Source organism: Aplidium turbinatum, chromosome 8, assembly GCF_918807975.1.
Source record: "Aplidium turbinatum chromosome 8, kaAplTurb1.1, whole genome shotgun sequence".
NCBI classification, from domain to species: domain Eukaryota; kingdom Metazoa; phylum Chordata; class Ascidiacea; order Aplousobranchia; family Polyclinidae; genus Aplidium; species Aplidium turbinatum.
Genome location: NC_137479.1, coordinates 10,781,446 through 10,806,069, shown reverse-complemented (window position 1 = coordinate 10,806,069; position 24,624 = coordinate 10,781,446). Strand labels below are relative to the sequence as shown.

Sequence of the window (24,624 nt, the reverse complement as noted above, 5' to 3'; positions counted from 1 at the left end):
CGCTGGACAACGTTTTGCAAAGTGAGAAGGGTTTGGACCAAGACGGAACAGAATCAGATGATTAAGCAACAGAAGCGGATGAATGCGACTTTTCTGACGACGAACCTGCAGACCCTTAATGAATAGATGTTTTTGCCTTTCTCCACCTCAAGCATAAATAAACTGTAGGCTATAGCCTACATAAGCAACTTTTTACCTTTATTTTTGTAAACATGGGGATAGAGTAGGCTATGATTTGAACTTGTATTAATATTACGGTTACCACCAGAACTCACGAAACCACATAGAACAAAGTGTTAGGATTGATCTTTTCATATGGCTGCAAACCGGGGCCAATGATGCATAGCCTACCCGAGAGAGATTATGCAGGAGGCATGCTTTTTCAAGAAGCCCTTTGACTTGATGAACAGGGCATACGTTTTTAAATAGTTCAATGTGCATCTTTTCGTTCTACTAGTGTATAATTTAACGTTTCTTTCGCACGCCGTTCCAGGTTTCGTTATTTTGTAGCAGCAATTTTTCCATTCCTTTCAGCACAAATCACATGTTATTCAAGAAGTCCTCTCAGTTGTTTAAATGAGACCAGCACATAGTGTGATTGGTTTCTGTTCAGTGTTTAGTCTGAGAGAAACTTAAATGTAGGTAGGCCTACGTACAATCAGGGGCGGATTAGCAAATTGAATTAGCCCGGGAATTTAAAAATAATAAAAGTCCACTTCTATCAAAATAGATTTAGCATAAAAATGCTCGTTTCACAAACAATTTATTTCATTTCAGAAAAAGTCTTTCACCGGTAATATGATGTAGGCAGTGGCGTACGCAGGATTTTCTCAAGGGAGGGGCCATTGAGAGTAGCGTAGCCAGGAATTTTGAAAGGGGGGTTTTTGACGACCGGCGGGCGAAGCCCGACGGCGTTTTCGCTTAAGACGACACCCAGCGGCGGGGAGTCTGGGGGCCCCCAGAAAATTTTGAAAAATTACTTTGAATTTGGTGCATTCTGAGAGCATTTTCAACAAAAATGTGGGTATGAATATTCCTGTAAAATGGTGCTGTCAGGTGGCATAGCAAAAGGATAAGATCATGTTTTCTTCGGCATTTTTCGGAAATAAAGCTAAGTATCTATGTTTTCTTGTTGTTAATTCCTGGCTGAGATGTTTGAATGTTTGGTATTGGCAAAACTCGCTCTTTTAATGCAGTTTTGTTTAAAATTAGGCTATTTTTTTTTTAGACTGAAAGCATCATTCCCAAGCATAAAGAGACTGAAAGCATCATTCTCAATATCGTGACGTCACACGCGGTAACCCCCAAGGCCCGACCCCCCCCCCTCTTGGCTATGCCACTGGACATTGATATCCCAGACGTCTTCATGATATCCCAGTAACGGTTTTAGTTTAGACTTGATCCATTTCTTTCTCACTGATCACTATAATAGGCTTACAGAACACTATGCTACATTGGCATAGCCTACCTGGGGTGGGGTAGGTGGATTGGGCCATGTATTTCGTATTGGCTTAGTCTATAAAACAACATTGTTACAGTAATTGCTTTGACAGAGCAATGCAAAACATATTAAATGCCTTAATCTACGTCGTTAACTACTAAAGCATTTTTAAGGGGGGGGGGGGGGGGGGGGCATGGCCCAGTGCCCCCCCTCCCTGCGTACGCCACTGGATGTAGGCTATAAAGTTAGACATTGTACGTATTTGTATAGCAAGCTTCGATTTGTAACTTCAATCATTGTCAGTGTTATTCAAACAAAGAATAAGGATATAGCGCTACGACTATTATATTTCAAATAAAATTTTCTTTTGTACATAAAACAGGACAGTGACCCTCTGACCGGCCAACCGGGAACGTTCTCGAATTCCCAGTAGGCTAATGATTAGTCGCCAATCCACCCCTGCGTACAATATATATTTTCATAGTGATAAATTTTAACCTAATAAGCAAATGTTATGCTGTGTAGATATTATATCTTACATGCTTCGTTGATTTTCCAAAATATTTGCAGGCGTTTTGAAATATACACAAGAGACACTTGGTTTTATACCTTATGATGTTAATTTTGTGAATTTTAGGGGTTATACCCTAAAATGAGGTTAATTACCCAGCTAGAAATTTCACGTGTATTGCACGTAGATTCTACATACCTTAGGTCGTGTATTATACATTAATTTTCACGTATAATACACGCATATGTGTCGACACTATTTCACGTGTATTACACGTATATTTGGTGGTGGATTTTACGTGTTTTACGCCCGCATTACACCTAATTTCCTCGTATCTGACAACACTAATACACGTGTTTTCCACGTATATTTGGTGGTGGATTTTACGTGTTTTACACCCGCATTACACCTAATTTCCTCGTATCTGACACGTAGATTCTACATTCCTTGGGTCGTGTATTGTACGTTAATTTTCACGTATAATACACGCATATGTGTCGACACTATTTCACGTGTATTACACGTATATTTGGTGGTGGATTTTACGTGTTTCACACCCGCATTACACCTAATTTCCTCGTATCTGACACGTAGATTCTACGTTCCTTGGGTCGTGTATTATAGGTTAATTTTCACGTATGATACACGTATAAGTGTCGACACTATTTCACGTGTATTACACGTATATTTGGTGGTGGATTTTACGTGTTTTTACACTTACATTCTACCTAATTTCCGCGTACCGCATCTGAAATCAATAATTTAACACATTTGTATTTATTTAACACATTTGTATAACACATATTGTTGTAAGAGGCTACTGTCCAATTGTGACCCTTCTAGCACTCATTCGGAGAGTTAATGCTTGTTTTGACCTTTATTTGGTAATTACAGAAGAAAAAGAGCAATAGCAGTGGTGGGAATCGAACCCGCGTCAATGAAATGACTACTTTCTAGCCCTAACCTTAACCCCTAAGCCAACCAGCTGACAAAAAATCCATCACTTAATTTGCTTTCTATCATCTTCTTTTCGCCATTTTTACGTCACTTAAACCGGAGCTTATGCTTGGTTGGCGGTTTCATTCTAGTCATTTTTAGTGGCAGAATTTCGACTTGTTAAAGTGGCTACCGTATCAAACCTTAGTAAGTAATTGTTTAATATCAGTAAGCGAGACCACTTAAATTTACACTAAGAACTATCGTTAAAAGATCACATTAATTTGCGACTAAAAAATGTCATGAATTTTCCTTTTTACATAACGTAATAAAAACGTGTAAAGACACCTACAAAAACACATAATCTAACTTATATCCTAAAAAATGCGGAGGAGCGTGGTTGACACCAATCCACTTGAGTGGAGAATTCTTTCTGTTTATACCATCCTTGGGAGGTAGTTTTACCTAACACAGATTAAAAATTGCCCAAATGAACGAAAGAACTTCAACACGTTTAATTTACGTGGAAAACACGTGTTACTTTTCAACAGATGGAAACGTGCAATACACGTGGAAACAACATATAATCAACATACAAAAAATTCCGGTAAAACATCCTTCTGCTCGGGTAAACATTTTTTCTCTTTTGTATGCCCTCTTCTGGGTGTGATTTTACCTTATATACTGTTACAGACGGTTGTTCGCCTGGTCAAACATCATGTAGAAACCGTTCGGGTCTACTGAATATTACGTCATGGAAATTCCTAAAACATGAGCCAAAATTGCACCATCGTCCGTAAGACTCGTGTCAGACCGGTTTAAACCTGTTTCAGTTTGAGACCTGTTTGGACATGAAATGCTGCGTCACGAACTGCTGGCGTGCCTTTGAGTTATCACAAATTTTTCTGATTCATTCTTGAAGTCGTGTGTTGGAAGTCGGTCGCACATTTAACTGGTTTATTTGGTGCTTGCTAGCTGGACAAACTCTCCGTCTTTTATCCAAGTAATCTGTATCGTAGTGACAGTTTTTAGAGGTGCAAGGCGTTGCATTTCGATTTCGATAGCCGCGGGCTAATTTTACAGGAATACACTTTTGAAAAGACGTTTCGAAAGTGTGTTTATTTTTGGGTCATTGCATGCAGACGAACGGATTTGGGAATCTTACGTTACAATTTTCCCACGAAGAGATTATGGTTTACCGCTGTGACCATAAAAAATAAAAGACGAGTTCTTGTCAGTTGGTAGGTCAAGAAGAAATTAAAACAAGAAAAATAAAAGACGAGTTCTTGTCAGTTGGTAGGTCAAGAAGAAATTAAAGCAAGAAAAATAAAAAAACGATTTGTTAGCTGGTAGGCCAAGAAGCACTTGAAGGCATAAAAATAAACGACGTGTTTGTTGTCAGCTAGTGCAGAAGAACTACTTAGAAGTACAAAAAATAATAAAAGAAGATTTGTTGGTTGGTAGTCTACACTCTTACAGAAGCAAAGAAAAGTAAAGACAATTCTTCTCAGTTTGGTACAGAAGAAAAATAACTTTGACATTCATTGGCAAGAAAGAAGATTAAAAGACAATCCATCTGTGCTTGTAGATTCAAGTGGAAGAATCCAAGCAAGTTTTGTGGACTTTAGGACTTCATACCCGTACAGCTACGGTATCGTGCATTTAAATTCTTTTTTGTATTTTTACGGTCTTTGCAGTTAAGTTTTTTATAACTACTGTAATTTTGTGTGTTTGTGTAACTTAATTTTTTTAATTGTTAATTTAGCCCCAACATTTAATATGTCTACACTCGGTGGCGACAAGGACTCGACCGCCGTAGACTCGACTGAGTTTAAGCCTGATGATGTTCTTTGCGGTCGGGCAGGCCATTCTGGGGAGGGACCCAATAACGATGAGGCTAAGTCAGTTCGAGAGGCCCGGCATCTTAGACGGGATATTTTGACTCAAATTGGGGAACTTTCTGTAGCCCTAGGTTCTTTGAGTGATAAGCAGGAACTGTTAATTTTTCGATCTAACTTATCTACTTTAGAAGAGGAATTACGGCATTTCCATGCTCTTTTGACTACAATCTTTAACTCTGCAATCTTGGCAGAACTTCGTGATAGGGTAGATCTCGAATTTAACTCGTTAAAAAATAACTTTGAACAAAAAGAAAGTGAGTTCTCAGATATGTTGGATGCTGACATACATCCTGAGGATAGCGCCTCAAATGTAAGCACTAGGATGTCTAAGAGTTCGTCTCGGATAGTTGCACAAATTAACCTACAGCTAAGACGAGAGGAGCTCCAGATCCAAGCTGAGGCCGAAGCAAGAGCTGCTGAGGCCATCGCGAGAGCTGAGGCCATACGAGCTGAGGCTGCCGCGAGAGCTGAGGCCGAAGCGAGAGCTGCTGAGGCCATTCGAGCTGAGGCTGCCGCGAGAGCTGAGGCCGCCGCGAGAGCCGAAGCTAGAGCTGCTGTTCGCACTCAAAGACGCTCAGTTGAGGGCTGAACAACGTAAAGAGGTAGTTTTAGCTGAATATCGATCAGAGGCGGGCTCCGGCGTAGCTCTAGGAAGAGCTCTTCTAGGCATTCCAGAAATGAACATCAATCGCAGTTTAATTTACATAACCTCTTCCAAACGCCCGTTCAACCTGTGAGTGGACCAGGGCAATCCACACGTTTTCCAGCTGTTTCAGGAGGTCTCGGGGCCGCGGCTAAGGGTCTTCCGAATGCTGTAGAGCCAAGGTCTGCGAATTACAACCGAACTCCTCCCCCAGAGCGTACAGGTCACGGGGCCGCCATTAGCAGTCATGCTTTGCCCCCTTGACAGTTTTCTGCGCCGCTGGGGTTTGATCGCCCAGCTACACGTAATTTGGGTGGTTGTGAGAGGCGTATCGCGTCTCCTGATTTTAACGTGTGTGAGGATCGTGATCGGGCTGTGCACGTGACTGAGCCCACTCAGCCCCTTAAGGGATATAGCTTGTCTTCTCCCGCTAAATCGAGTTCTCAACAGCAGGATTGCTTTTTTGAATACCAAAATAGTAGGACGTTTTTCGATAAGGCGGCCTTGATTGGTTACGATGGTAATAATATGCCATTTATCTTCTTTAAAAATCGTGTTACGGCCTTAATGGCAGCTTCGCCCTTTAAGGGGACTTGTTTGACTTTGTTACAAGCAGCTTGTGTTAGAACAGCTGCGCAAACGATTGCTAATTTGGTTTCTGACACCCCTGGCTTGTCAGAGGAAGACAGGATAGAAATGTCGTTAGCTAGCTTGTCCCAGCGTTTTGGGGTTCGTGGAGGTCTTTTCGCAGAACCAGAAATTAGAAAGTATCGCTATGGTAGCAAATTGACTTCGACCTCTTCCAGTGATCTGAAAGAGTTTAAAGATGAATTGTCGCAGTGTTTGCTTTACCCGCAAGCTTATGGTCAGCGTGATAAATTAGAAGGACGTTTTGTTTTGGATTTGGCTAAGCGACTCCCGTTTGACGCTAAGCAGCGTTATCTTGACTTTTTAGGTGATCAGTATGGTGGCACTGATGAGCCTACCTTTCAGAGTTTGTTTGAATTTGTAGTACGGGAGGAAACGCGTAAGTCGACTGATTTTAGCATTATGCTAATGGGCGATTCTGGTGAGTCGCAGCAATTTAAAAAGTTTGGCAAAGGAAAATTGCCTTCATGTCTGGTTAGGCAGACGTCCGTAAAACCCCATGATGATGTGATGTCAGGGAGTTCGCAGTACTCGACTGTTGTTGGCGCACCGCGCGGTGGTGAGGCTAGACGTAAAGACCTGCCGGCATGCATTTGTTGTTCGTCACGTGGTCAAGTTGAATATCATTTTTTGTCTAATTGTAAAGAATTTTTGCGCTTGACACCTAAAGATCGGAGAGATGTCATTGTGAAAGCTGGCAAATGCTTGAATTGTTTGCGCCAGCATATGGTTAGGGATTGCGTTCATGCAAATAACTGTCGTAAGTGTGGGCCTAACAACGATAGGAAACACTATTTTCTTCTGCATGATTTTTATGTGACGTCACGTGATTCTCTGGATTCGGTTGGGAAAGATGATGCTCGTGCCAGAGTTCCTGTGCGTAATGTTAAGATTGGAAATGTTAAAGCAGCCTTTAACCGCGTTACTGCTGCTCGTGTTTTGAATCCAATGACTGGCAAATCGAAGTTGGTGTATTGTCAGCATGATCCTGGTTCGCAGTTGACGTTTGTTTCGAGTGATTTGGTGTGTGAACTTGATCTTAAACCGTACGATAAAGCGTCGTTTAAAATGGATACCCTGGCTGGTCAGAAAGCTACTTGTGCTGACCTTGTCAAACTCAACATCCAGTCGTTAGAGACAGATGAACTGTTTTGTGATATAACCTCGGTGGTTAACCCAGCTTGGGCTGATGATGTTAAAACTTTACCGCATAAACAAGATTTAAATGGTTTCCGTCATTTTCATGACGTGAATATGTTTCATTTGAATGATTGTAGTACTGTAGATGTACTGATTGGCAACGACAACGCTTATTTGATGTGTGCAAAAAAAGAGCGTGTTGGTGAAAATCGTAGTGAACCACATGCTTTGCTCACTCCTCTCGGTTGGTTGGCTTGTGGTGGTAAGTCACCCTTAGATGAAAGCGTTGCTAAAGTGTGCAGAGTGCAGACGTCTTCAGAGTCGGATGTCATCTCTGGCTTTCAGCGTAAAATTGAGTCTCGTGATATAGAAATAGCAGACCTGAATAAAGTCATTCAGGATTTGACGTTGCAAAATGAAACCTGTGAATTGTCTCGCAATGATAAGTTGGCTAGAGAACTTGTTGAACCGAATATTGAGTTGAAAGATGGTCGATTTGAGATACCTGTTCCGTTGAAGGAAGATATTGATCTACCTAACAATTTTGTGTTGGCGTCAGATAGAGTTGCTGCTTTAAGAAAGAAAGCTTTAAAACAACCTGAACTTCGTGATTTCCTTACTGACACCATGAAAGATCTTAAATCAAATGGCTATATTGAGCGTACTGGTGAAGCAGGAAATGTCAAGGGATTTGAATGGTATTTACCATACTTTGTTACGTCACAATTAAAAAAGCGCATTGTTTACGATGGCAAGTCTGAATTTCGAGGAACTTGTGTTAATGATGTAATGTTTTCGAGTCCTGACTTGTTAAACCCTCTGGTAGATGTCTTGGCTAGATTTCGGCTTGGTAGATTTGGTCTCATGGCTGATGTGACTAAATGCTTCTTTCAAATAAAATTACCTGAGTCGCAAAGGGATTTGTTTCGTATATTGTGGTTTGAAGATGATGACCTTGAAAATGGTAGGATGGTACCATTTCGTTTTTGTGTACACCCTTGGGGAATAAAGAGTAGCCCGTATATCGCTTGCTTGGCTATAAAGAAAATGATCGAGCAGAACCCCAGCGGTGCTGGTGAACTAACTCTCTGCAATATTGCAGATAATATGTACATGGATGATTTTATATTTTCGGATGATAGCTTAGAGGAAGCTCAGCAAATCACTCATGAATCAATTGCTTTGTTTGATAGCCGTGGGTTTAAACTTGTTAAGTGGAGTGCTAGCAAGGAGGCTATGATTGTCTTGTCAAATTTGGATAATGAGATGCTTTCACCTTTGATTCGTGGCATTGACTTTCAGACTGAAAATATGACTTTGCCATCAGCGAAGACATTGGGTTGTGTGTGGCAAACCGAGTCTGACGAGATGCGTATCGCATGTTCCTTAAAGCCCTTAGCTAAACACACGCGCCGAAGTATGCTCAGTCAGCTTGGACAAAATTTTGATCCGCTAGGCTTTGGAGCGCCATTTTTTCTAAAAGCACGCCTTATACTTCAGCAATTGGCGATAGACAAGTTTGATTGGGACACCGAGGTCCCTGATAGCTTTGTTAAAGAGTGGGAGTCGTGGCTTCGCTCTTTGGACCTGCTTAAGGATTTTTCGTTACCGAGATGGTATTTTGCAAACTCTGGTGTGTGCAGTCCGGATGATATTGTTTCATATCAATTGCATGTGTTTAGTGATGCTTCGAATCAAGCTTTCTCTTCTGTTGTTTACTTACGTAGACTGGTTAACGGAGTTCCGAGTGTGTCTTTCGTTCTGGGTAAATCTACCATTGTTGTAAAAAATCAGTTTTCTTGGCCGATAGCTAGGAAAGAGCTTGTTGCCGCTTTGAATACAGCAAGACTCGTGAAGCAGGCCTACGAGGCATTGAAGATGCCCGACTGCCTTAAGTATTTTTGGTGTGATTCTCGTACTGTGTTGCAGTGGGTTAAAAACCATGATTTACGTTTGAATAAGTTTATTACGCGTCGAGTTGAGCATATTTTATTGTTGTCTGGACCCCAGGATTGGCGTTTTTGCCCTACCGATATGAACCCAGCTGATGTTGGCACAAGGCCAAATCTTATTACAAAGAAAGAATTTCGAGAGTTGTGGTTAAATGGTTCTAGTCTTCTCTACCAGTGTGAGGAAATTCCATCTGTAGAAAATGCCACTCCAGTACCTGTCCATAGCCTATATCTTTGTGACGAAGAGGAGTCGCTTGACGTTGGACAGGGTGGTCTTCACAGATTGATCGAGGCCGCACCTTCTTTGTATGTTATGAAAAAGAGAATCGCTTATTTGGTTGCTTTTGTTGAATTTTTGTGCTGTAAAACGAGAAAGCGTAGCTTTGTGAAGCCAAAACTGGATGCATCTTATCTTAACAGTGCTTCAGAGTTGGCTGTGAAGTTTGTTCAGAAGAGCGTGTATGGCGATGTGGTACATTTAATGACCAAACGATCGCCGGATGCCCTTGAGGAAGTGATAAAGCGAGGTAGTGTTGGCGCTTCGCAACGTGAGAAGGAACGCTTAAAAGAATTACGTTCACCATGGCCACCTAAAGATACGGCCTGATTTGTCACATTTTGCAGAAATTTTCAGGTTTTTCTAATTTTGGGCGAATGTATAAATAAATTTTTCTAACAATTAGATTTTTACGATTTCTTTATTCTTTTTCCCAGATGACACAATAGGTTTAAACATCCTCACATGTTGAAAAACAAAGAAAATTTGATTTAGAAGATTTTAGTCAGACTGTTAATTTTCAATAACAGTCTGATTTTGCGTTTTTCAACTTACTTTTTCTCATTTGCTATTGCTTCCCCAAGGCAACAAAAAAGTTTTATGCCATTAGGAAACCGCAAAAAGTAAAAGCATCTCAGAAAATATCAGTCAAACACTAGCAGTAACTGTAATCAAAATCTGCAAAATGTGACAAATCAGGCCGCATCTCCAGGTGGCCATGCGTTCACTTAAAAAGTACAGACCTTGTGTAGATGACGCTGGTGTAATCCGCATTGAAGGGCGCTTAAGTAATTCTCCCGAGATCTCTCTTGAAGCAAAGCATCCGATTGTTTTGCCTTCGAAGCACCCCTTCACTAGGCTTGTTGTACTGTCGCATCATAATGGAAATGCGCACTGTGGAGTACAGCACACTTTGTTGTCTACGCGACAGAAGTTTTGGATCGCTAATGGTAATGCCTCCGTGAAGAGGTATCTTAATGACTGTGGTGTATGCGCGATTGAGAAAGCTCGACCTATAAGGCAGCTCATGTCTGATTTACCTTTGTCTCGCACAACTGCGCATAGGAAACCCTTTTTTGATTGCGGCTTAGACTATCTTGGACCTTTAACCTTTGTTGAAGGTAGAAGTCACAAAAAAGCTTGGGGACTCTTGTTCACATGTATGGCATCTCGCGCTATTCATGTTGAGCTGGTTACGTCATTGTCGCTGAGTGATTTTTTACTTGCCTTTACAAGGTTTACAGATTTACGTGGGCAGGTTAATGCTATCTATTCCGACAATGGAAGCACCTTTCAGGCAGCATCTAAGAAGTTACCCGAGTTGATAGAATCAGCTGAATTTCACAACGCCCTGAGACAGAGAGCGATAAACTGGGAATTTATACCTCCGTATGCTCCGGCGCAAGGTGGCGCCTGGGAGGCAATGGTTAAACAATTTAAAATCGCATTTTTTCACATTTTGGACTCTTCAAGTCGTAAGCCCAAATTTATTGAACTGCTTACGTACACCAGTAGTGCCGTTCGGATCGTGAACGAACGCCCTTTGGTACCTTTGAGTGACGACCCTAGGGATTTTACTGTCATCACCCCTGCCTCACTTTTGACCCCATACTTAGACCCATACTGTGCTGTTGGGCAACCACATGATCGTGACCAATTAAGAAGGGATTATCGGTTCAATTTGTCACTTTCTCAGCAGTTTTGGAGTAAATGGATCGATTTTTACTTGCCAGGTCTTCAGGACCGGAAAAAATGGCTAAAAATGGCCGAGAATTTGGAGCCTGGTCAACTTGTAGTGGTAGGTTCCCTCCAGGACATTGGTAAACGTGGGAAGTATCAACTTGGGAGGGTGCATGAGGTAGTTCCACAAATTAGGAAAGGGAAGCCTGTAGTTCGTAGAGCTAAAGTTGCCGTCTGCAACTATGATGAGAGTACGGGGAAAGTGAAAGTAGACTGTGTGTTGAGGGATATTTCGTGCCTCGCCCCCGTAAAGAACACCTAAGTGTTAGGGTTTGAGCCTGGTTTTGTCTGCGGTGGCCGACACTTGTCTGAGCCCAGAACAGTCGGTTATTATCGCAACCATGGTATATAGCGTCATTTTTTTGCGTGTACCTACTACCTATGGTACCAATTTCATGTATCGTCTTGTTTATTCTTATTGCTGTTCATTCTTTGCATGCCCTTTGTATTTGCGTATTAACTTAAACGTGAGTGATTCAAACAATTTGTGTATCATGTGTTTTTATTCATTGGCTCACAATTGTCGTCAATTCTTTTTTAGTTATGCCATGTCAGACTGTCATAACTAGGGGCCGCTATGTTCCAGACGGTTGTTCGCCTGGTCAAACGTCATGTAGAAACCGTTCGGGTCTACTGAATATTACGTCATGGAAATTCCTAAAACATGAGCCAAAATTGCACCATCGTCCGTAAGACTCGTGTCAGACCGGTTTAAACCTGTTTCAGTTTGAGACCTGTTTGGACATGAAATGCTGCGTCACGAACTGCTGGCGTGCCTTTGAGTTATCACAAATTTTTCTGATTCATTCTTGAAGTCGTGTGTTGGAAGTCGGTCGCACATTTAACTGGTTTATTTGGTGCTTGCTAGCTGGACAAACTCTCCGTCTTTTATCCAAGTAATCTGTATCGTAGTGACAGTTTTTAGAGGTGCAAGGCGTTGCATTTCGATTTCGATAGCCGCGGGCTAATTTTACAGGAATACACTTTTGAAAAGACGTTTCGAAAGTGTGTTTATTTTTGGGTCATTGCATGCAGACGAACGGATTTGGGAATCTTACGTTACAATTTTCCCACGAAAAGATTATGGTTTACCGCTGTGACCATATACCTTAAAAATTAGTCAAATAATCATAGGATTTTGAACACGTGTATATACGTGGAAAACACGTGTTATTTTGCAAGAGTTATATTCACAAAATAATCCCTGATAAAACTTCTAGAATCATATTTACACACTAGTCATACTAAATGATAGCTAAAATATGTTTCTAAACAAATGTTTTTTAAACAAGTGAATTTTTGTTGGTGTACACAAACTCCTTAATAACACCTGAATTCTACCTAAGATACCATACTACCTAAAATCAACCAAAAATCAACGTGTAATATACGTAGCTTTCTAGCTGGAAAGCCCCACCTTGGAGCCATAAGAAAAGTTGTTTCAAACTCAGTGGAACATGCCCCAACTGATGAAAGAAGTTCCATCTTTGCACCTTATCATGTTATTTTTACCGGTAGGCTACGTATTTTGATCCAACTTTGGGAGCTCTTTATTCGGAAATGCCCCACCTGGGGCGACCAAATTTTAATGTTCTGAAATCCGTAAGTGAGGTACTATCACCTACACTTGGTTTCATCCATGTACCTTATGATGTTAATTTTGTGAATTTTAGGGGTTATACCCCCAAAATGAGTTTAAGCCCCACCTTGGGGCCATAAGAAAAGTTGTTTCGTACTCAGTGGAACATGCCCTAACTGATGATGCAAGTTCCATCTTTGTACCTTATGATGTTATTTTTACGTATTTTGCCCCAACTTTGGGGGCCCCTTATTCGGGAATGCCCCACCTGGGGCACCCAGATCGACTTGTTCCAAAGTCTACAAGTGAAGGCATAAACTCTGGCGTAGGTTTTGTTCTTGTACCTTATGATGTTTTTTTGATCCCCAAAATGGGTTTTTCACCGGGCCGTAGCCCCAGCAGTGAAACCTTGGATGTGGGTTTCTGAACATCCCACAGTGGGGCAAGGTTGATAAAACACTCAAACCTTTTGTACCTTATGATGTTACAAAAACGTCACGGGCTGCCGGACTGTCTGTTCATCAGGAGAAAACAGACCGAAAATCAGATTTTTTGGAATAACTTTTTTTCTGAAGCAGATATACCTTAATATTCTCTACATCAGGTATAGGAAACCGACCCTTCTGCGCATTTTGATACTAATTTTGTCCATCTATGATAAGCGATTCCGGAGATACGGCCAAATTTCGAGATTTTGAGGGCCAAAAAATTTCAAACCTCGTGGACCACCTCAATATGACGTCATAATTGAAAAAAAATTGGGGTGTAAACTTTTTTTCCCAAATACCACCAGATGGGACCCCAGGCATTTTGAATTTAAAAAATGGTGAAAAAATGAAACACCCTATTAAACATCGTGTGTGAAACTATTGCTGACACTGTTCACCAGAGATAACTAAACAGTAAACATTGCCAACATTCAGTTGATGTTACATTTGCAGGCTAACTTTACACAAAGCGGTACCGGTTTCTCCTCACAGAGTCCCAGATCCACGGCCTGGAAGGTACGTACAGTCGTACAAGGACGTAGCTGTTGAACTGTTATCCTCAATTTGATTTGATTTATCGCATTGACAGTGAGAGTATTGAATCTTCTACCTAACCTCATAAGTTTGCTTAGTGCTAACAAAGACACTTTTTAGGCACTACGTGTTTTTATTGATTTGACCCCGACCATTCACTTTCTTGGCCACCTAAGGCATATTAGGCTTACTGGGTAATGCCAAAATGACGATTGTAATTATAGTTTTGCTATGAAATCAAAGACGCTTCACATGAAAAAACGAATAACCATCTTCGTGTGCTTTCAACGTTAATATATAAACGAATTGTTTTGTTGTCAATATCTAAACATGGATCCCAAAATGTCTTCTGTGAAAAAGCATGTGTGAAAACGATGATGTACTGTATGTGCAGATGCTCCGGTCCAAGCTCCACAACAAATGTCAACACACTGTCTTTCGCCAAAGACCACTTCCTCATGCATGACCCGGTCATGCCTTTTGATGGGCAGCCTGTCTACATTGGCGAGACCGGGTGAGAGAAAATGAATTTAAAGTTCAAACAAATATGTTCTGTGCCTGTCAATCTGGCGAAATATGGTGGTCAAGTAAGAATGACACAGCGACGGTTTGGAAGTGTTGCAAATCGTGTAGTCTTGTTCAGTTTTTTATCGCAGTAACTAAGAAAACCTGAGTGAAGCTTGAAAGTCTAGAAGGGTTTCCTTAAATTTTGGGCAGTAATGACTACCGCATCTTGATACTTTTTGTTCAAACAGAACAAAAATGATTCACACGAATAAATCTGCTTGTTTTGTTTGCTTGCTACTGTGAATAGGTCACCTTCTAACTGTTTGAATTAGAATCTAACATAATGTTTCATAACATTTTTAGCCTATGGTTGTATTTAATTAAACCCTACTGCGTTTCTTAATGAAACAATTCTATCTATTCCAACTTTTATTTGAAACTTTACTTCCAGCCTTCGTGCGACTCAACTAACTGTGGACAAAAACGCTGGAGATGGTTCAGTTCCATTAGTCTACGTTGGAACAGAGGACGGGAGAATTCTTCGACTTCGTCCCAGGCTGGAATTTGATTCGGTAAGTCGTTGTTCTATCTTCACTTCCATGCGATAACATTTTCTAACCCAGCTAGCAAAAATTGTCGTTTGTTTATCAGCTTACAAACATCTATCGACGATCTACAAAGGGAACTTTTGCAGGCTTTGGAAATGTATTTACCAGCTTATCAACTGCCACTGTTAGTATTTCAAGCTACTAATTTTGTTGGATATGCCTGAACTTATATCAGACTTTCCAGACGATACTGCCAATTAAAAAAAAAACATTTCTGTAATGAATTACCTTTTTGAGTCGTTGAAAGCATCGTTTGGGTTGTACTTTATTTTGTGAAAATTGTTTGCAGGGCCCTAAAGCTTTATTGCTTGAAGAGAAGCGAGTTGCCAAGGAGAAAAAGTGCGCTTCTGTTAGCATACAATGCGGTGTCTTGGCTCTTCATGTTTCTCGACCTGCAAGTAGCAATCAACCAGATTCATCCAGTTCGAACTTGATCTCACCGTATTCCTTGTTTGTCGCCTTCACTGACAGACTCGTGCAACTTCCTCTTTCTGGTTGCGGGCAATACGTCAGCGATGCGTAAGTAGAAAGTGTTGTAACCTTTATAGCTTACATAAATGTCAAAAATTTGATTTTTTTATATGAACTTCTTTTTTAACTTGTCGTTACTAGCGGCTACTTGTTTAGGGGCGATGCTTTAGCATTATCTTTCAGGACGACGTTTTAGTTTGTCGTGTTCAAATCGGGGTAAACATGAATCAGAATACACGTTTCAACTTGATTTTGGACTTTCAGACAATACAAATGTAGGTTTAAGTGCGCAAATGAAATAACTATCGTGAAAGTAACCTTAACAGTCACTTTAAACTGTAATCAGATCTTTAGAAGCTTCTGGAAGGTTTTGGAAGCTTTTTCAGAATATTAGTTTAAAACATATTGAGCTGTTCGAACGAGGATTAAACCTTGTTGTGTATTTCCAGCAAATCCTGTGTAAGCATAATAACTCGCATCCTGAGTTGAAATAAACACCAAAAAAAGATACTGCAATGAGCAGACATTCCAAGAAAAGAAGTTAAGAACCATATAATAATATTGCTTTTCTTGACTGCTTTTCCGGCAAAAATTTGATGTTTTTGTCATCTAATTTTACATTTGTTTTGATGAATGTCCGGCCACTTAAAATACATACTTAACTTTCCAGATGCTGTAATGTTGACCCGGACTGCGGATGGCTTGATGAGAAATGCGTTGCGCGAACTGCCCGAAATAGGTGGGTTTACGATTTGTTAATTGCCACTGAATGCGGGCTATTTCCTGTGTAATTACTTGCTACGTCTAATAAATTACCCATTTGTTTCTCCACTAAATCTTTGTCATTGTTCTTTCGCAGCCGACAACTTTCCGCGATTTCAAATATGGCGAAGATACCCACTAATTGCCAAGTTCCACTTGAACCTAGTAAGTCATATATAAAGATACACGACTTCTGCATTTTTAACCAGGTGCTGCTCATGCTTTCAACTGAAGTGCTTTTCTATTCAATGCGTTTTCCTATGATGACCCAATAGTGTTAAGTCTTACCAACTCAAGTGCTGAGAAGTGGTGTTACATGGTATACCGCACCTACCAACATTATATCGCTTTTGGTTTAATTGTTCTTAAGTGATGATGCATTAATATCAAATCATTTTGGCGTACCGCTTGAAGAAACATTTACTTAAAACGTGCTAAAAATACAGACTAGCTCAGGTCTATATACTTTTCTTTTTGCATCGCAAACACCTTTTTTTGCTTTTGTGATAAAATTGCATGCATCATATTTCTATGCCCAGCATGTGGGGTTCATTTGTCACTTAGCTTTACAACATGTCATGGACTACTTTGAGCAGAACAGGCAAAATGAACCCTCTGTAGGAAAGATGTCTTTGGGAAAAGGTCGTAGTGAAACCTTGTTGTTATTTTCATCACTGCGGCTGAATTTTAAAATGCATGATTACATTGCAATAAGTGTTAGACGAACAGACGATCAGTTGATCAACAGCTTCATCGTTGTAATGTTGAACTTAAAAAAAAAATGGCGTAAAAGGTTGCTTCCATATTGCATGCTGCATGTTATGGTGGACCAGGCAGCAAAAGGCCTAGCAGTATCTTGAAGAAACAGCACTGTTGAAATATGCTTATCGGCAAAAAAAGTTTTTTGCGTGCACATTTCCACGCTCTGCTGACTGTGTGGCAACAAAAAACGTCTCACCTGCTTATTTTATTTGCGCGTTTTGAGTCCTAAGTCAGTTCAACAATTTTTGTTGTCGTTTTTTAATCTGCTTCAGTTGGCGCTGCACTTGCTTTGTCAGAAGCATCGTTGAAGCCGCCCAACTGTACATTGAATCAATGTGAAATTTTGAACTTACCAACTAGGTAATTGGTTCGACAATTCGGCATCTTATTGGATCACTGCTCGATTTGTGATGCAGTTGCCGCATCGGCACGAGGTTCTTTCAAGCAGTTGCAATGTATTCACGTAATGGACAACAAAGATTGTCGTATCGAAGTGAAAGAGCTGATATAATCGTACTTTAAAACTGACTTGTTTCAGTAAATGCCAACCTCATAACCGTTGGTGATAAATCAGCACATTGTTATCTTGCATTACTTTTTGATTCTTTCCAATCCATGTTGCTTCAATGCCTAGCAAACAATTAGATCCTAAAGCAGAGTGTCTTTGTCCAGCGAACGCCGAGCGCTTAGATTGATTTTGACAGTTACTTGTCTCTTTTGAGCTATGCTAGTTGGGTCTTCACTGCCTGTTCTGCTTCAACCCGGTGCCGCCTTCTTATAAACAAAGCACCAGGTAGGCACTAACAATCTTGCTAACTCAGTTCTAGGCCTACTGTAGCGGGAAAATGGGCAAACGTTGTTGGCACGGCGATGCATTGGATCAATTTTCAATGACTTTTGAAGCAAAACATTAACACCTGACCATTTCTTTTTCACGATTTCGACAGAAACGTGAGATCTCCATAGCTTAGTATTTACCCATTTCCTGTTGGGACCGTTTTGCTCATTTTGGATCGTGATCTTGTCTGTTGCTGTTATTTTACACTGTAGAGAAGAGCTATTCCAAGCCTGCAAAATCGCACTTTACTCAAACTGTGAGGCTTACAAAAAGCCGAATATGCAATCAGTGAAGTGAAAGAGGCAAATAGTGTGAAGTATTAATTAGCACAGCGTTTGTTATTAGCCGTATTATGTTTAGCAAAACTATCTCTCACATCATACTCAAATTATTCCAATGAGATGCTTAATCGGTAGCGTTTTTATTTAATTCGTCAATGCATGCTGTTTATTTTCCATCTCTTCGACAAGCCGAATTTGTTACTTCTCGACAATTGACATGTTCGGCTTCTGGGTGAGGTGATGGCATCATCTTATTTTTGGTGAACAATTTTCTGATAGTTTCTAGCATGGCGTGAAAGAGAATTTTGATTCAGCGAGTTCTTATGAAAGTGCAATCTGCAATCATACTATATGACTTAAAAATAGATGCGAACACCAGAAAAAGAAACATCATCTTTGCAGAGCTAGAAAACTTCAACCAGGAAAGGCAAGAGAAAGTAACAGTGCAGAGAGAGTATGTATTTGCAGCAACAGGAGTTTATTTCAATTGCTGAAATTGCATGTTTGGTCTTCGCTAGACTTTCACCTTTGACAGCTTTTTCGTGCAGTTATTAATCCAAACTAATACTAAAAATGAACGTTGGCATTTCAATTTTTATCTGTTTCTGTCATATCCACTTTTTTCAATTCATGAAAAGTTTAAGATTCGTTTTTTTCGTTTCAGAATCGTGCACTTTGGACGAAACGGATCCTTTAATGCAAGTGGCCTTGTGTGGCGACTACTGCGCACAATCTTCCACCCCAACCCGTGGTTGCGTGGCTAATCAGCGTCAAGGCCAGCAGGGACAGACCGCTCTAGGACGATCAGCTGTACGACCATCAGACAAACAGATCAACGATCAGCCCGATCCATGGCTTACTATATTACAGGCCTTCCAGACGCGCAGTGCCAGCTAAAAACTGGAGGCGAGCTTCTCTTTTTTGTATAGAGAATGGCAACCCTAAATGCCTGGTCCAAAAATTTGTGCGTGTTTGAAAGTGCTACAATCTTGTTGTAAGAGTCAGAGAGCTCATGTTATTGCTATAGCCTAGGATGTTTTTATATTGGTTTTGAGGAAGCTTATTTCTTTTCTGCATTTGCACAAACATTTGTTGGTGCTTTCATATTAACTATTAATACTAATAGAATAGTAACTCCAACTAGGGTATGCTGTACACCAGCACTAGGTATGCAGTACACCTACAGGTCCTACACCAGCACTAGCCATTCTTAGTTTTGCTAGTTCAGATCTTGCAGCCTGTGTAGCTTTATAGATAAAAGTACGTAGTTTTGTAAATTACAGGTGAGTTATAAAGTGACATGATACGTTGCAAATTTGATAAATACAATACACTGAATATAGTCTAGTATAGAAATTTTGTATTTTATTGAAGAATTCAAATAAAATGATTTCACTCAGACGGCTACTTTAGCTTGAAAAAAGGTGCATGATGCATTTTATAGTAGAGCAGTTCTCACATTTTGCAAAGCCAGAATGATGCAAAATGTATGGATGTAGTGTGAATTTTTGAAAAGTATCCACACACAGTATTCTTACATGGCAGTGAGTGCTAACCTAAGATATTGAGTAATACTGCACTGGCCATTTTTGAACAGTAAGTACAATGTTGTCCAGCAATGGGTAAAAAAAATAAGTAGTTGAAAAATCAAAGTCAAGAGATGTTTTAATCAGACTAGTGAGCTAATTTGATTGTGATCCAAGAAGCTTGGCCTTAAGGCAGTTTAGTATTGGAAATTATTTCTGTCAAAGTTGGCATAGTTTAACCTGTGCAAGGATATGGAGTGGTCGTATGGTTGTAGTTGTCATCTTTCGATTGGAATAATTTTCAATGTTAAAGTTCAGGTTTGCCGAAGTGTAGTTATTATAGTTTTTCGGCAGTCACATCCTGGGTATATATATATATTTTTGCCAGAAAGTGATTCACCGGTAGGCCTATTGGTTTTGTTTTGTTGCAAAGTTTTGGAAAAATTACTTTTTACCGGTACGGTACGTAGACAAATTATTGTGTGCAACAACACAGAAATAATATGTTTACTTCTTTTTTGATGCAGCCATACATAATATTAATCAAACTTGTAATCAAAAACTTATTATCTTAAATTAGTAAATACTAAATGAGACGCAAATGTTGTGTGACTCAATGTAACGGAAACTACGACAAGGACAAAAAGCAAAAAACATGCCGTTTACCGCGAAATGCCAAAGAAAAAAAGTTGTGGATATTAATTATACCTCGGGATAATGTGCCAGACAGCCCCAATACAGTTATCTGCGAACGGCATTGGCCTAAAAATTATGGAACAGTTAAGTGCTATGGCAAGGATAGACCAGCTGAGCCACCATCTGTGTTTAATGATATCAAACCAAGTTTGCTTCCAACAAGAAATTCTATACTTAAGCCTAGAAGCACTGTCAAAGCATCAAATGCGGCACGAAATGTCCAGCCAGACCAGTATGCCATGTATGCAGAGGCACAAAAAATTAAAAGCTTTGATAACTTGTGCCATTGCATTAAAACTTTTGATTGTGCAAAAAAGTTAATTTTGCTAGAAACTAAGGAAGAATTAATATTGCAATCCCCTAGTTTTGTAAATGGCTGTCCAAAATTTGTTTTAAAGATACGCAATAATCTGCGGTATGAAGCTTTGCATTATGGCATAAAATGCATTATTGAAACTTTGTCAAGTAATAAGATTACATCTTCCAAACAGTGTTCCCAGATTGAAGAAGCAATTCGTTTTCTCGGTTCAGCAGAGGTTTGCAAAAAGAAGCAGGTGATTCATGAACAAATCACAAGTATGGGGCGAGTTTCTGTGGGAAAAAAAAAAGTATTCACCAGAAATTATTGTTCGAGCATTTGAATATTTTGCTACTTCCAGATCAGCCTACAAGCGGATAAGAGAGGATTTTGAGCTTCCAAGTATCTCATTGCTCACACAAATAACATCTGCCGTGAAACAGAGTACTGATGACTGCTACTTGAAAGGTGTTTTTTCAAATTTGCCTGATCTAAAACAAAAATCTTGCTTACTGCTTTTGGACGAGGTGTACATAAAGCCTACATTGCAATATCAAGGGGGAAATTTGTTTGATCAGGCGACAAATAAACCGCATCTTTTGGCTAACACAGTGTTGAGCTTCATGGTAGTCACTCTTCATGGAGGTCCAAGATTTTTGTACAAAATGCTTCCTGTTAAGGAACTTGATGCTGCATTTCTGTGCCAACAAACAACTTTGATTGTGGAAACAATAAAACAATGTGGTGGGTCTGTTAGAGCCATTATTTGCGATGGTAATAGGGTAAACCAGTCCCTTTTTAAAAAACTGCAATCAGATAGCATTCCATGGCGCACTGACGATAACATTTTTGTTGTTGTATGATTATGTTCACCTGCTCAAAAACATCCGGAACAACTGGATCACTGAAAAAAGTCAGACATTGCAGTATGTGTTTAATGGAGAAGAAAAGGTGGCAAAATCGCAAGATGTAGAAGAGCTGAAGCGGCTTCAATCTTCAGACCATATTGTGACAATGTCACATTTGTCTGAAGTTGCTGTCCATCCAAAGCCTATTGAGAGGCAGAAGGTACGTTTTTGTCTTCAAGTTTTCTCCGAAGAAGCAATTTCTGCCTTACAGACACACCCTCAACTTGACAATACCAATGACACTGCTTTATTTATCTCGCAAGTTCTTCAGTTTTGGAGAATTGTGAATGTTCATCAACCATTTGCTGATATTCGCCTTCGTGATCAAAACCGTGCAGTTATACGAGGTGAAAACGATGAGAACTTAAAAAAACTGTTGGACTTTGGAGAGATGGCACTAAATATGTCAAACAAAAAAAATGAAAATGGTGTTAGGTATCATAGCTTAACAAAGGACACTGGTCTTGCGCTTTGGCATACATGCAATGGCTTGGTAGATTTGGCGAAGTATTTATTGCACACATCTCACTCCTATGTAATGCTTGGTCAGTTTTCTACCGATGCACTTGAGAAACAGTTTGGCAAACTGCGCCAGGGCTCAGGTGGTGCATATTTTATTACCGCACAGCAAATGCTTGAAAAAGTTGATATTTACAAAACCAAACTTCTTCTTGGCATAGACAAAAACCTGTTAAAAAGTGCTAATGCTGGTGGTCACTCTTGCTTGAAATGTGATTTTTCTATGTCAGAAAACGTTTGCACAGTCTTTGAAAATTTGGACAAGTTAGAGGGCTCACTGCCTACAGATGTGAAGATGACATTGTTGTATATTGCTGGTTATGTTGTGCGAAACAGTAATTTTGATGTTGATGACACCGGTTTTTATTACAAAAAGTACGGTGAATACATGAAAAAAATAAATCGTGGGGGATTGACAATTCCTGGCAATAACGTCTGCCAGTGGGTGTTTTACAGCTACATACTTTTTCGAGAAGTGGCAAACGTAACTTGCCGTAAATCTCTATGTGTTCTTTTGCTGAAAATCTCAGATTTTTATGGGCTTTGTGCAAGTAAACAGCATCCTGCAACCCTGTGCAATATTTTGTTTAACAATCATTCGCGCTTGTACACATCTCGTAGCAACAAAGAGGCAAAGCTAAAAGTTTTGAAACTACAGAACTGATGCTAATTTATCTGACTTCCACAATTTAGGGCTACATATGTTTTATTGTTTTGCTTGTGCTAGCACAGCGGTTCTCAGCCATTGTGCGTTAGTTTAGTAGTTTTGATTGTAGTAACAATGAATGATGCTGCTGTTTTTTACTACAGAGTGGCAATTTTTGTTCTAATTATAAATTCGGTGACGTGTTGCAATCAATGCCTTGCATCACACCATATAGTGTACGAACCTTGATTTTAAGCTATTACAACAGTGTGAACAGGATAGTGGATCACAGTAATTTCTGCTTGGTAAAAATGGGCCACAAAAGAAAAAAGGTTGAGAATCACTGTGCTAGCATGTGGCTTTCGTATATTGCCAGAAGTGACAATTTATTAATTGGCAATATAAAACTCAATTCTCACAGCAAATAACTGCATATTTGTTTATGAATATTGTTGAATTGAGTGTAATGCATACATTTTTTCATGTTGATAAACTTTAAGTTTCTTTTGTTGACATTTGATTAAATCGCAAATTTGCATGCTTTCTGAGCATTACACAACCTATTGCAAAATCAGTTATTTTATGTTATTTCAATATCTAGCAACATTTATTCTGTGTAGAAATAGTAGGTTTGACAGTCAGAAATGTAAAAATGGTTGCAAAACGATAAAATGATTGGTCTGTACCAATTACACGTTAAATGTGATTTTAAAACACTCGCATCCAGTTTTTAGGTGGCACTGCGCGTCTGGGAGGCCTGTAATATAGTAAGCCATGGCCCGATCTCTTCACGTTATGTGCAAACAAAAATGCGAAAGCAAGACGGGTAACGGAGGAGTCTGAAATTACCGATCTTTTCACAGAACGCGTTCTGCCATTGGTGTCTGATGATTTCCGAGCAACATTGAAAACTCTTCAATCCGAACAGCGGCTGGCCCTCATGGAGCAGTTACAGGAAGCTTTAGCGACGACAACCAGGTTGGTCTTGCGAAATCACAAGAAAGAATATTGTCTACCGTCTCTTTCAGTCAATAGTTTGACTCACACTTATCCTATTTTGTTACGCGAGATTGAAGAATGGCACAGCATTGCCTTAAAGAAAATGACCCACGAAGGACTTTAACACGCTTGCTGGGAAGAACATAACCCCGAACCTTGCCCCACAAGGATCAGTTTTAGCACGTTTTTCCCCCCAACTTTATGGGAGCCCTTTACCAATCTGGTGCGAGAGTTTGGGGCCATTTGTGACCCTCTTCCATCATCCACATCAACTGAGGCCTATTCAGTGGGCTGTGACTCAGTTCCAGGACTTCTTGCTTGTAATGACCGACAGCACTCGAACAATCCACTTTGCCAACCCAAACGATGTCGCTTCAACAAGTATGCCGTTGATGTCAAAGCTTTTTTTCGTCACGTCAATGACAGTCGTCAATTTCTGGCTGCCGACAAGGGCCTGGAGCCGCTTTGGAAACCTGTGAACAAAACGTGGTCGGCCACTGAGTCTATCAAAGGTCATTTGGAACTTTTAGTGAACGATAACACTGAGAATCCGCAATATTTTGAAATGCAATATATTCCCGCTACCGAAAAAATCAAGGTAACATTCTTCTACGTTCCAGTAAGAGAATGTAGTTGGAATGACAGGTCCTGTGGTGGCAGCACCCAAGAATGCAACCCTAGGTTAGAGAATGGCTTGAGAGGTTGGTTTCGGTCCATCATGGCAGCTGTGAAACCCACCTCTAAGAGATGTCTCAAGCAAGTGAAAAAATCAAAACCCAGAAACCGTGTTCTTCCAACTGATCGTCAGCAAAGCAGAAAACGTCGATCCGTGTCGAACATCGCAGACAACCAGATCCATCGGATCATTCCACCTCGCTGTCGCTTTGTGAGAAAGACTACAAGGCTTCCATCAGGATTAGTGGATGATTTGGTTCGACGAGCTCAGAGTAGTGGAGGAATTTACTCAGACATCCACGAGCGCATTGAGTTCTTTTCCCGAGAAGACATCAAGG

General features: G+C 40.2%; 1 protein-coding gene across 8 annotated transcripts in view; it reads left to right on the top strand.

The window, feature by feature from the left end:
• The window catches only part of LOC145775610 (semaphorin-6A-like), an 83,037-nt gene that overhangs the window by 40,554 nt on the left and 17,859 nt on the right, over nt 1-24,624 (top strand). For 6 of the 8 annotated variants that reach the window (XM_082586926.1, XM_082586932.1, XM_082586929.1 and 3 more), the window contains 7 exons: nt 13,710-13,772; nt 14,185-14,304; nt 14,749-14,869; nt 15,195-15,424; nt 16,047-16,115; nt 16,236-16,303; nt 18,684-19,420. In XM_082586926.1, coding sequence (XP_082443052.1) covers nt 13,710-13,772; nt 14,185-14,304; nt 14,749-14,869; nt 15,195-15,424; nt 16,047-16,115; nt 16,236-16,303; nt 18,684-18,916 — 904 coding nt within the window. In that variant the 3' untranslated portion in view covers nt 18,917-19,420. Of the gene's footprint in view, nt 1-13,709; nt 13,773-14,184; nt 14,305-14,748; nt 14,870-15,194; nt 15,425-16,046; nt 16,116-16,235; nt 16,304-18,385; nt 18,474-18,683; nt 19,421-24,624 lie in introns of those variants that run through there. The other 2 variants (XM_082586928.1, XM_082586927.1) reach the window with 2 other exon arrangements.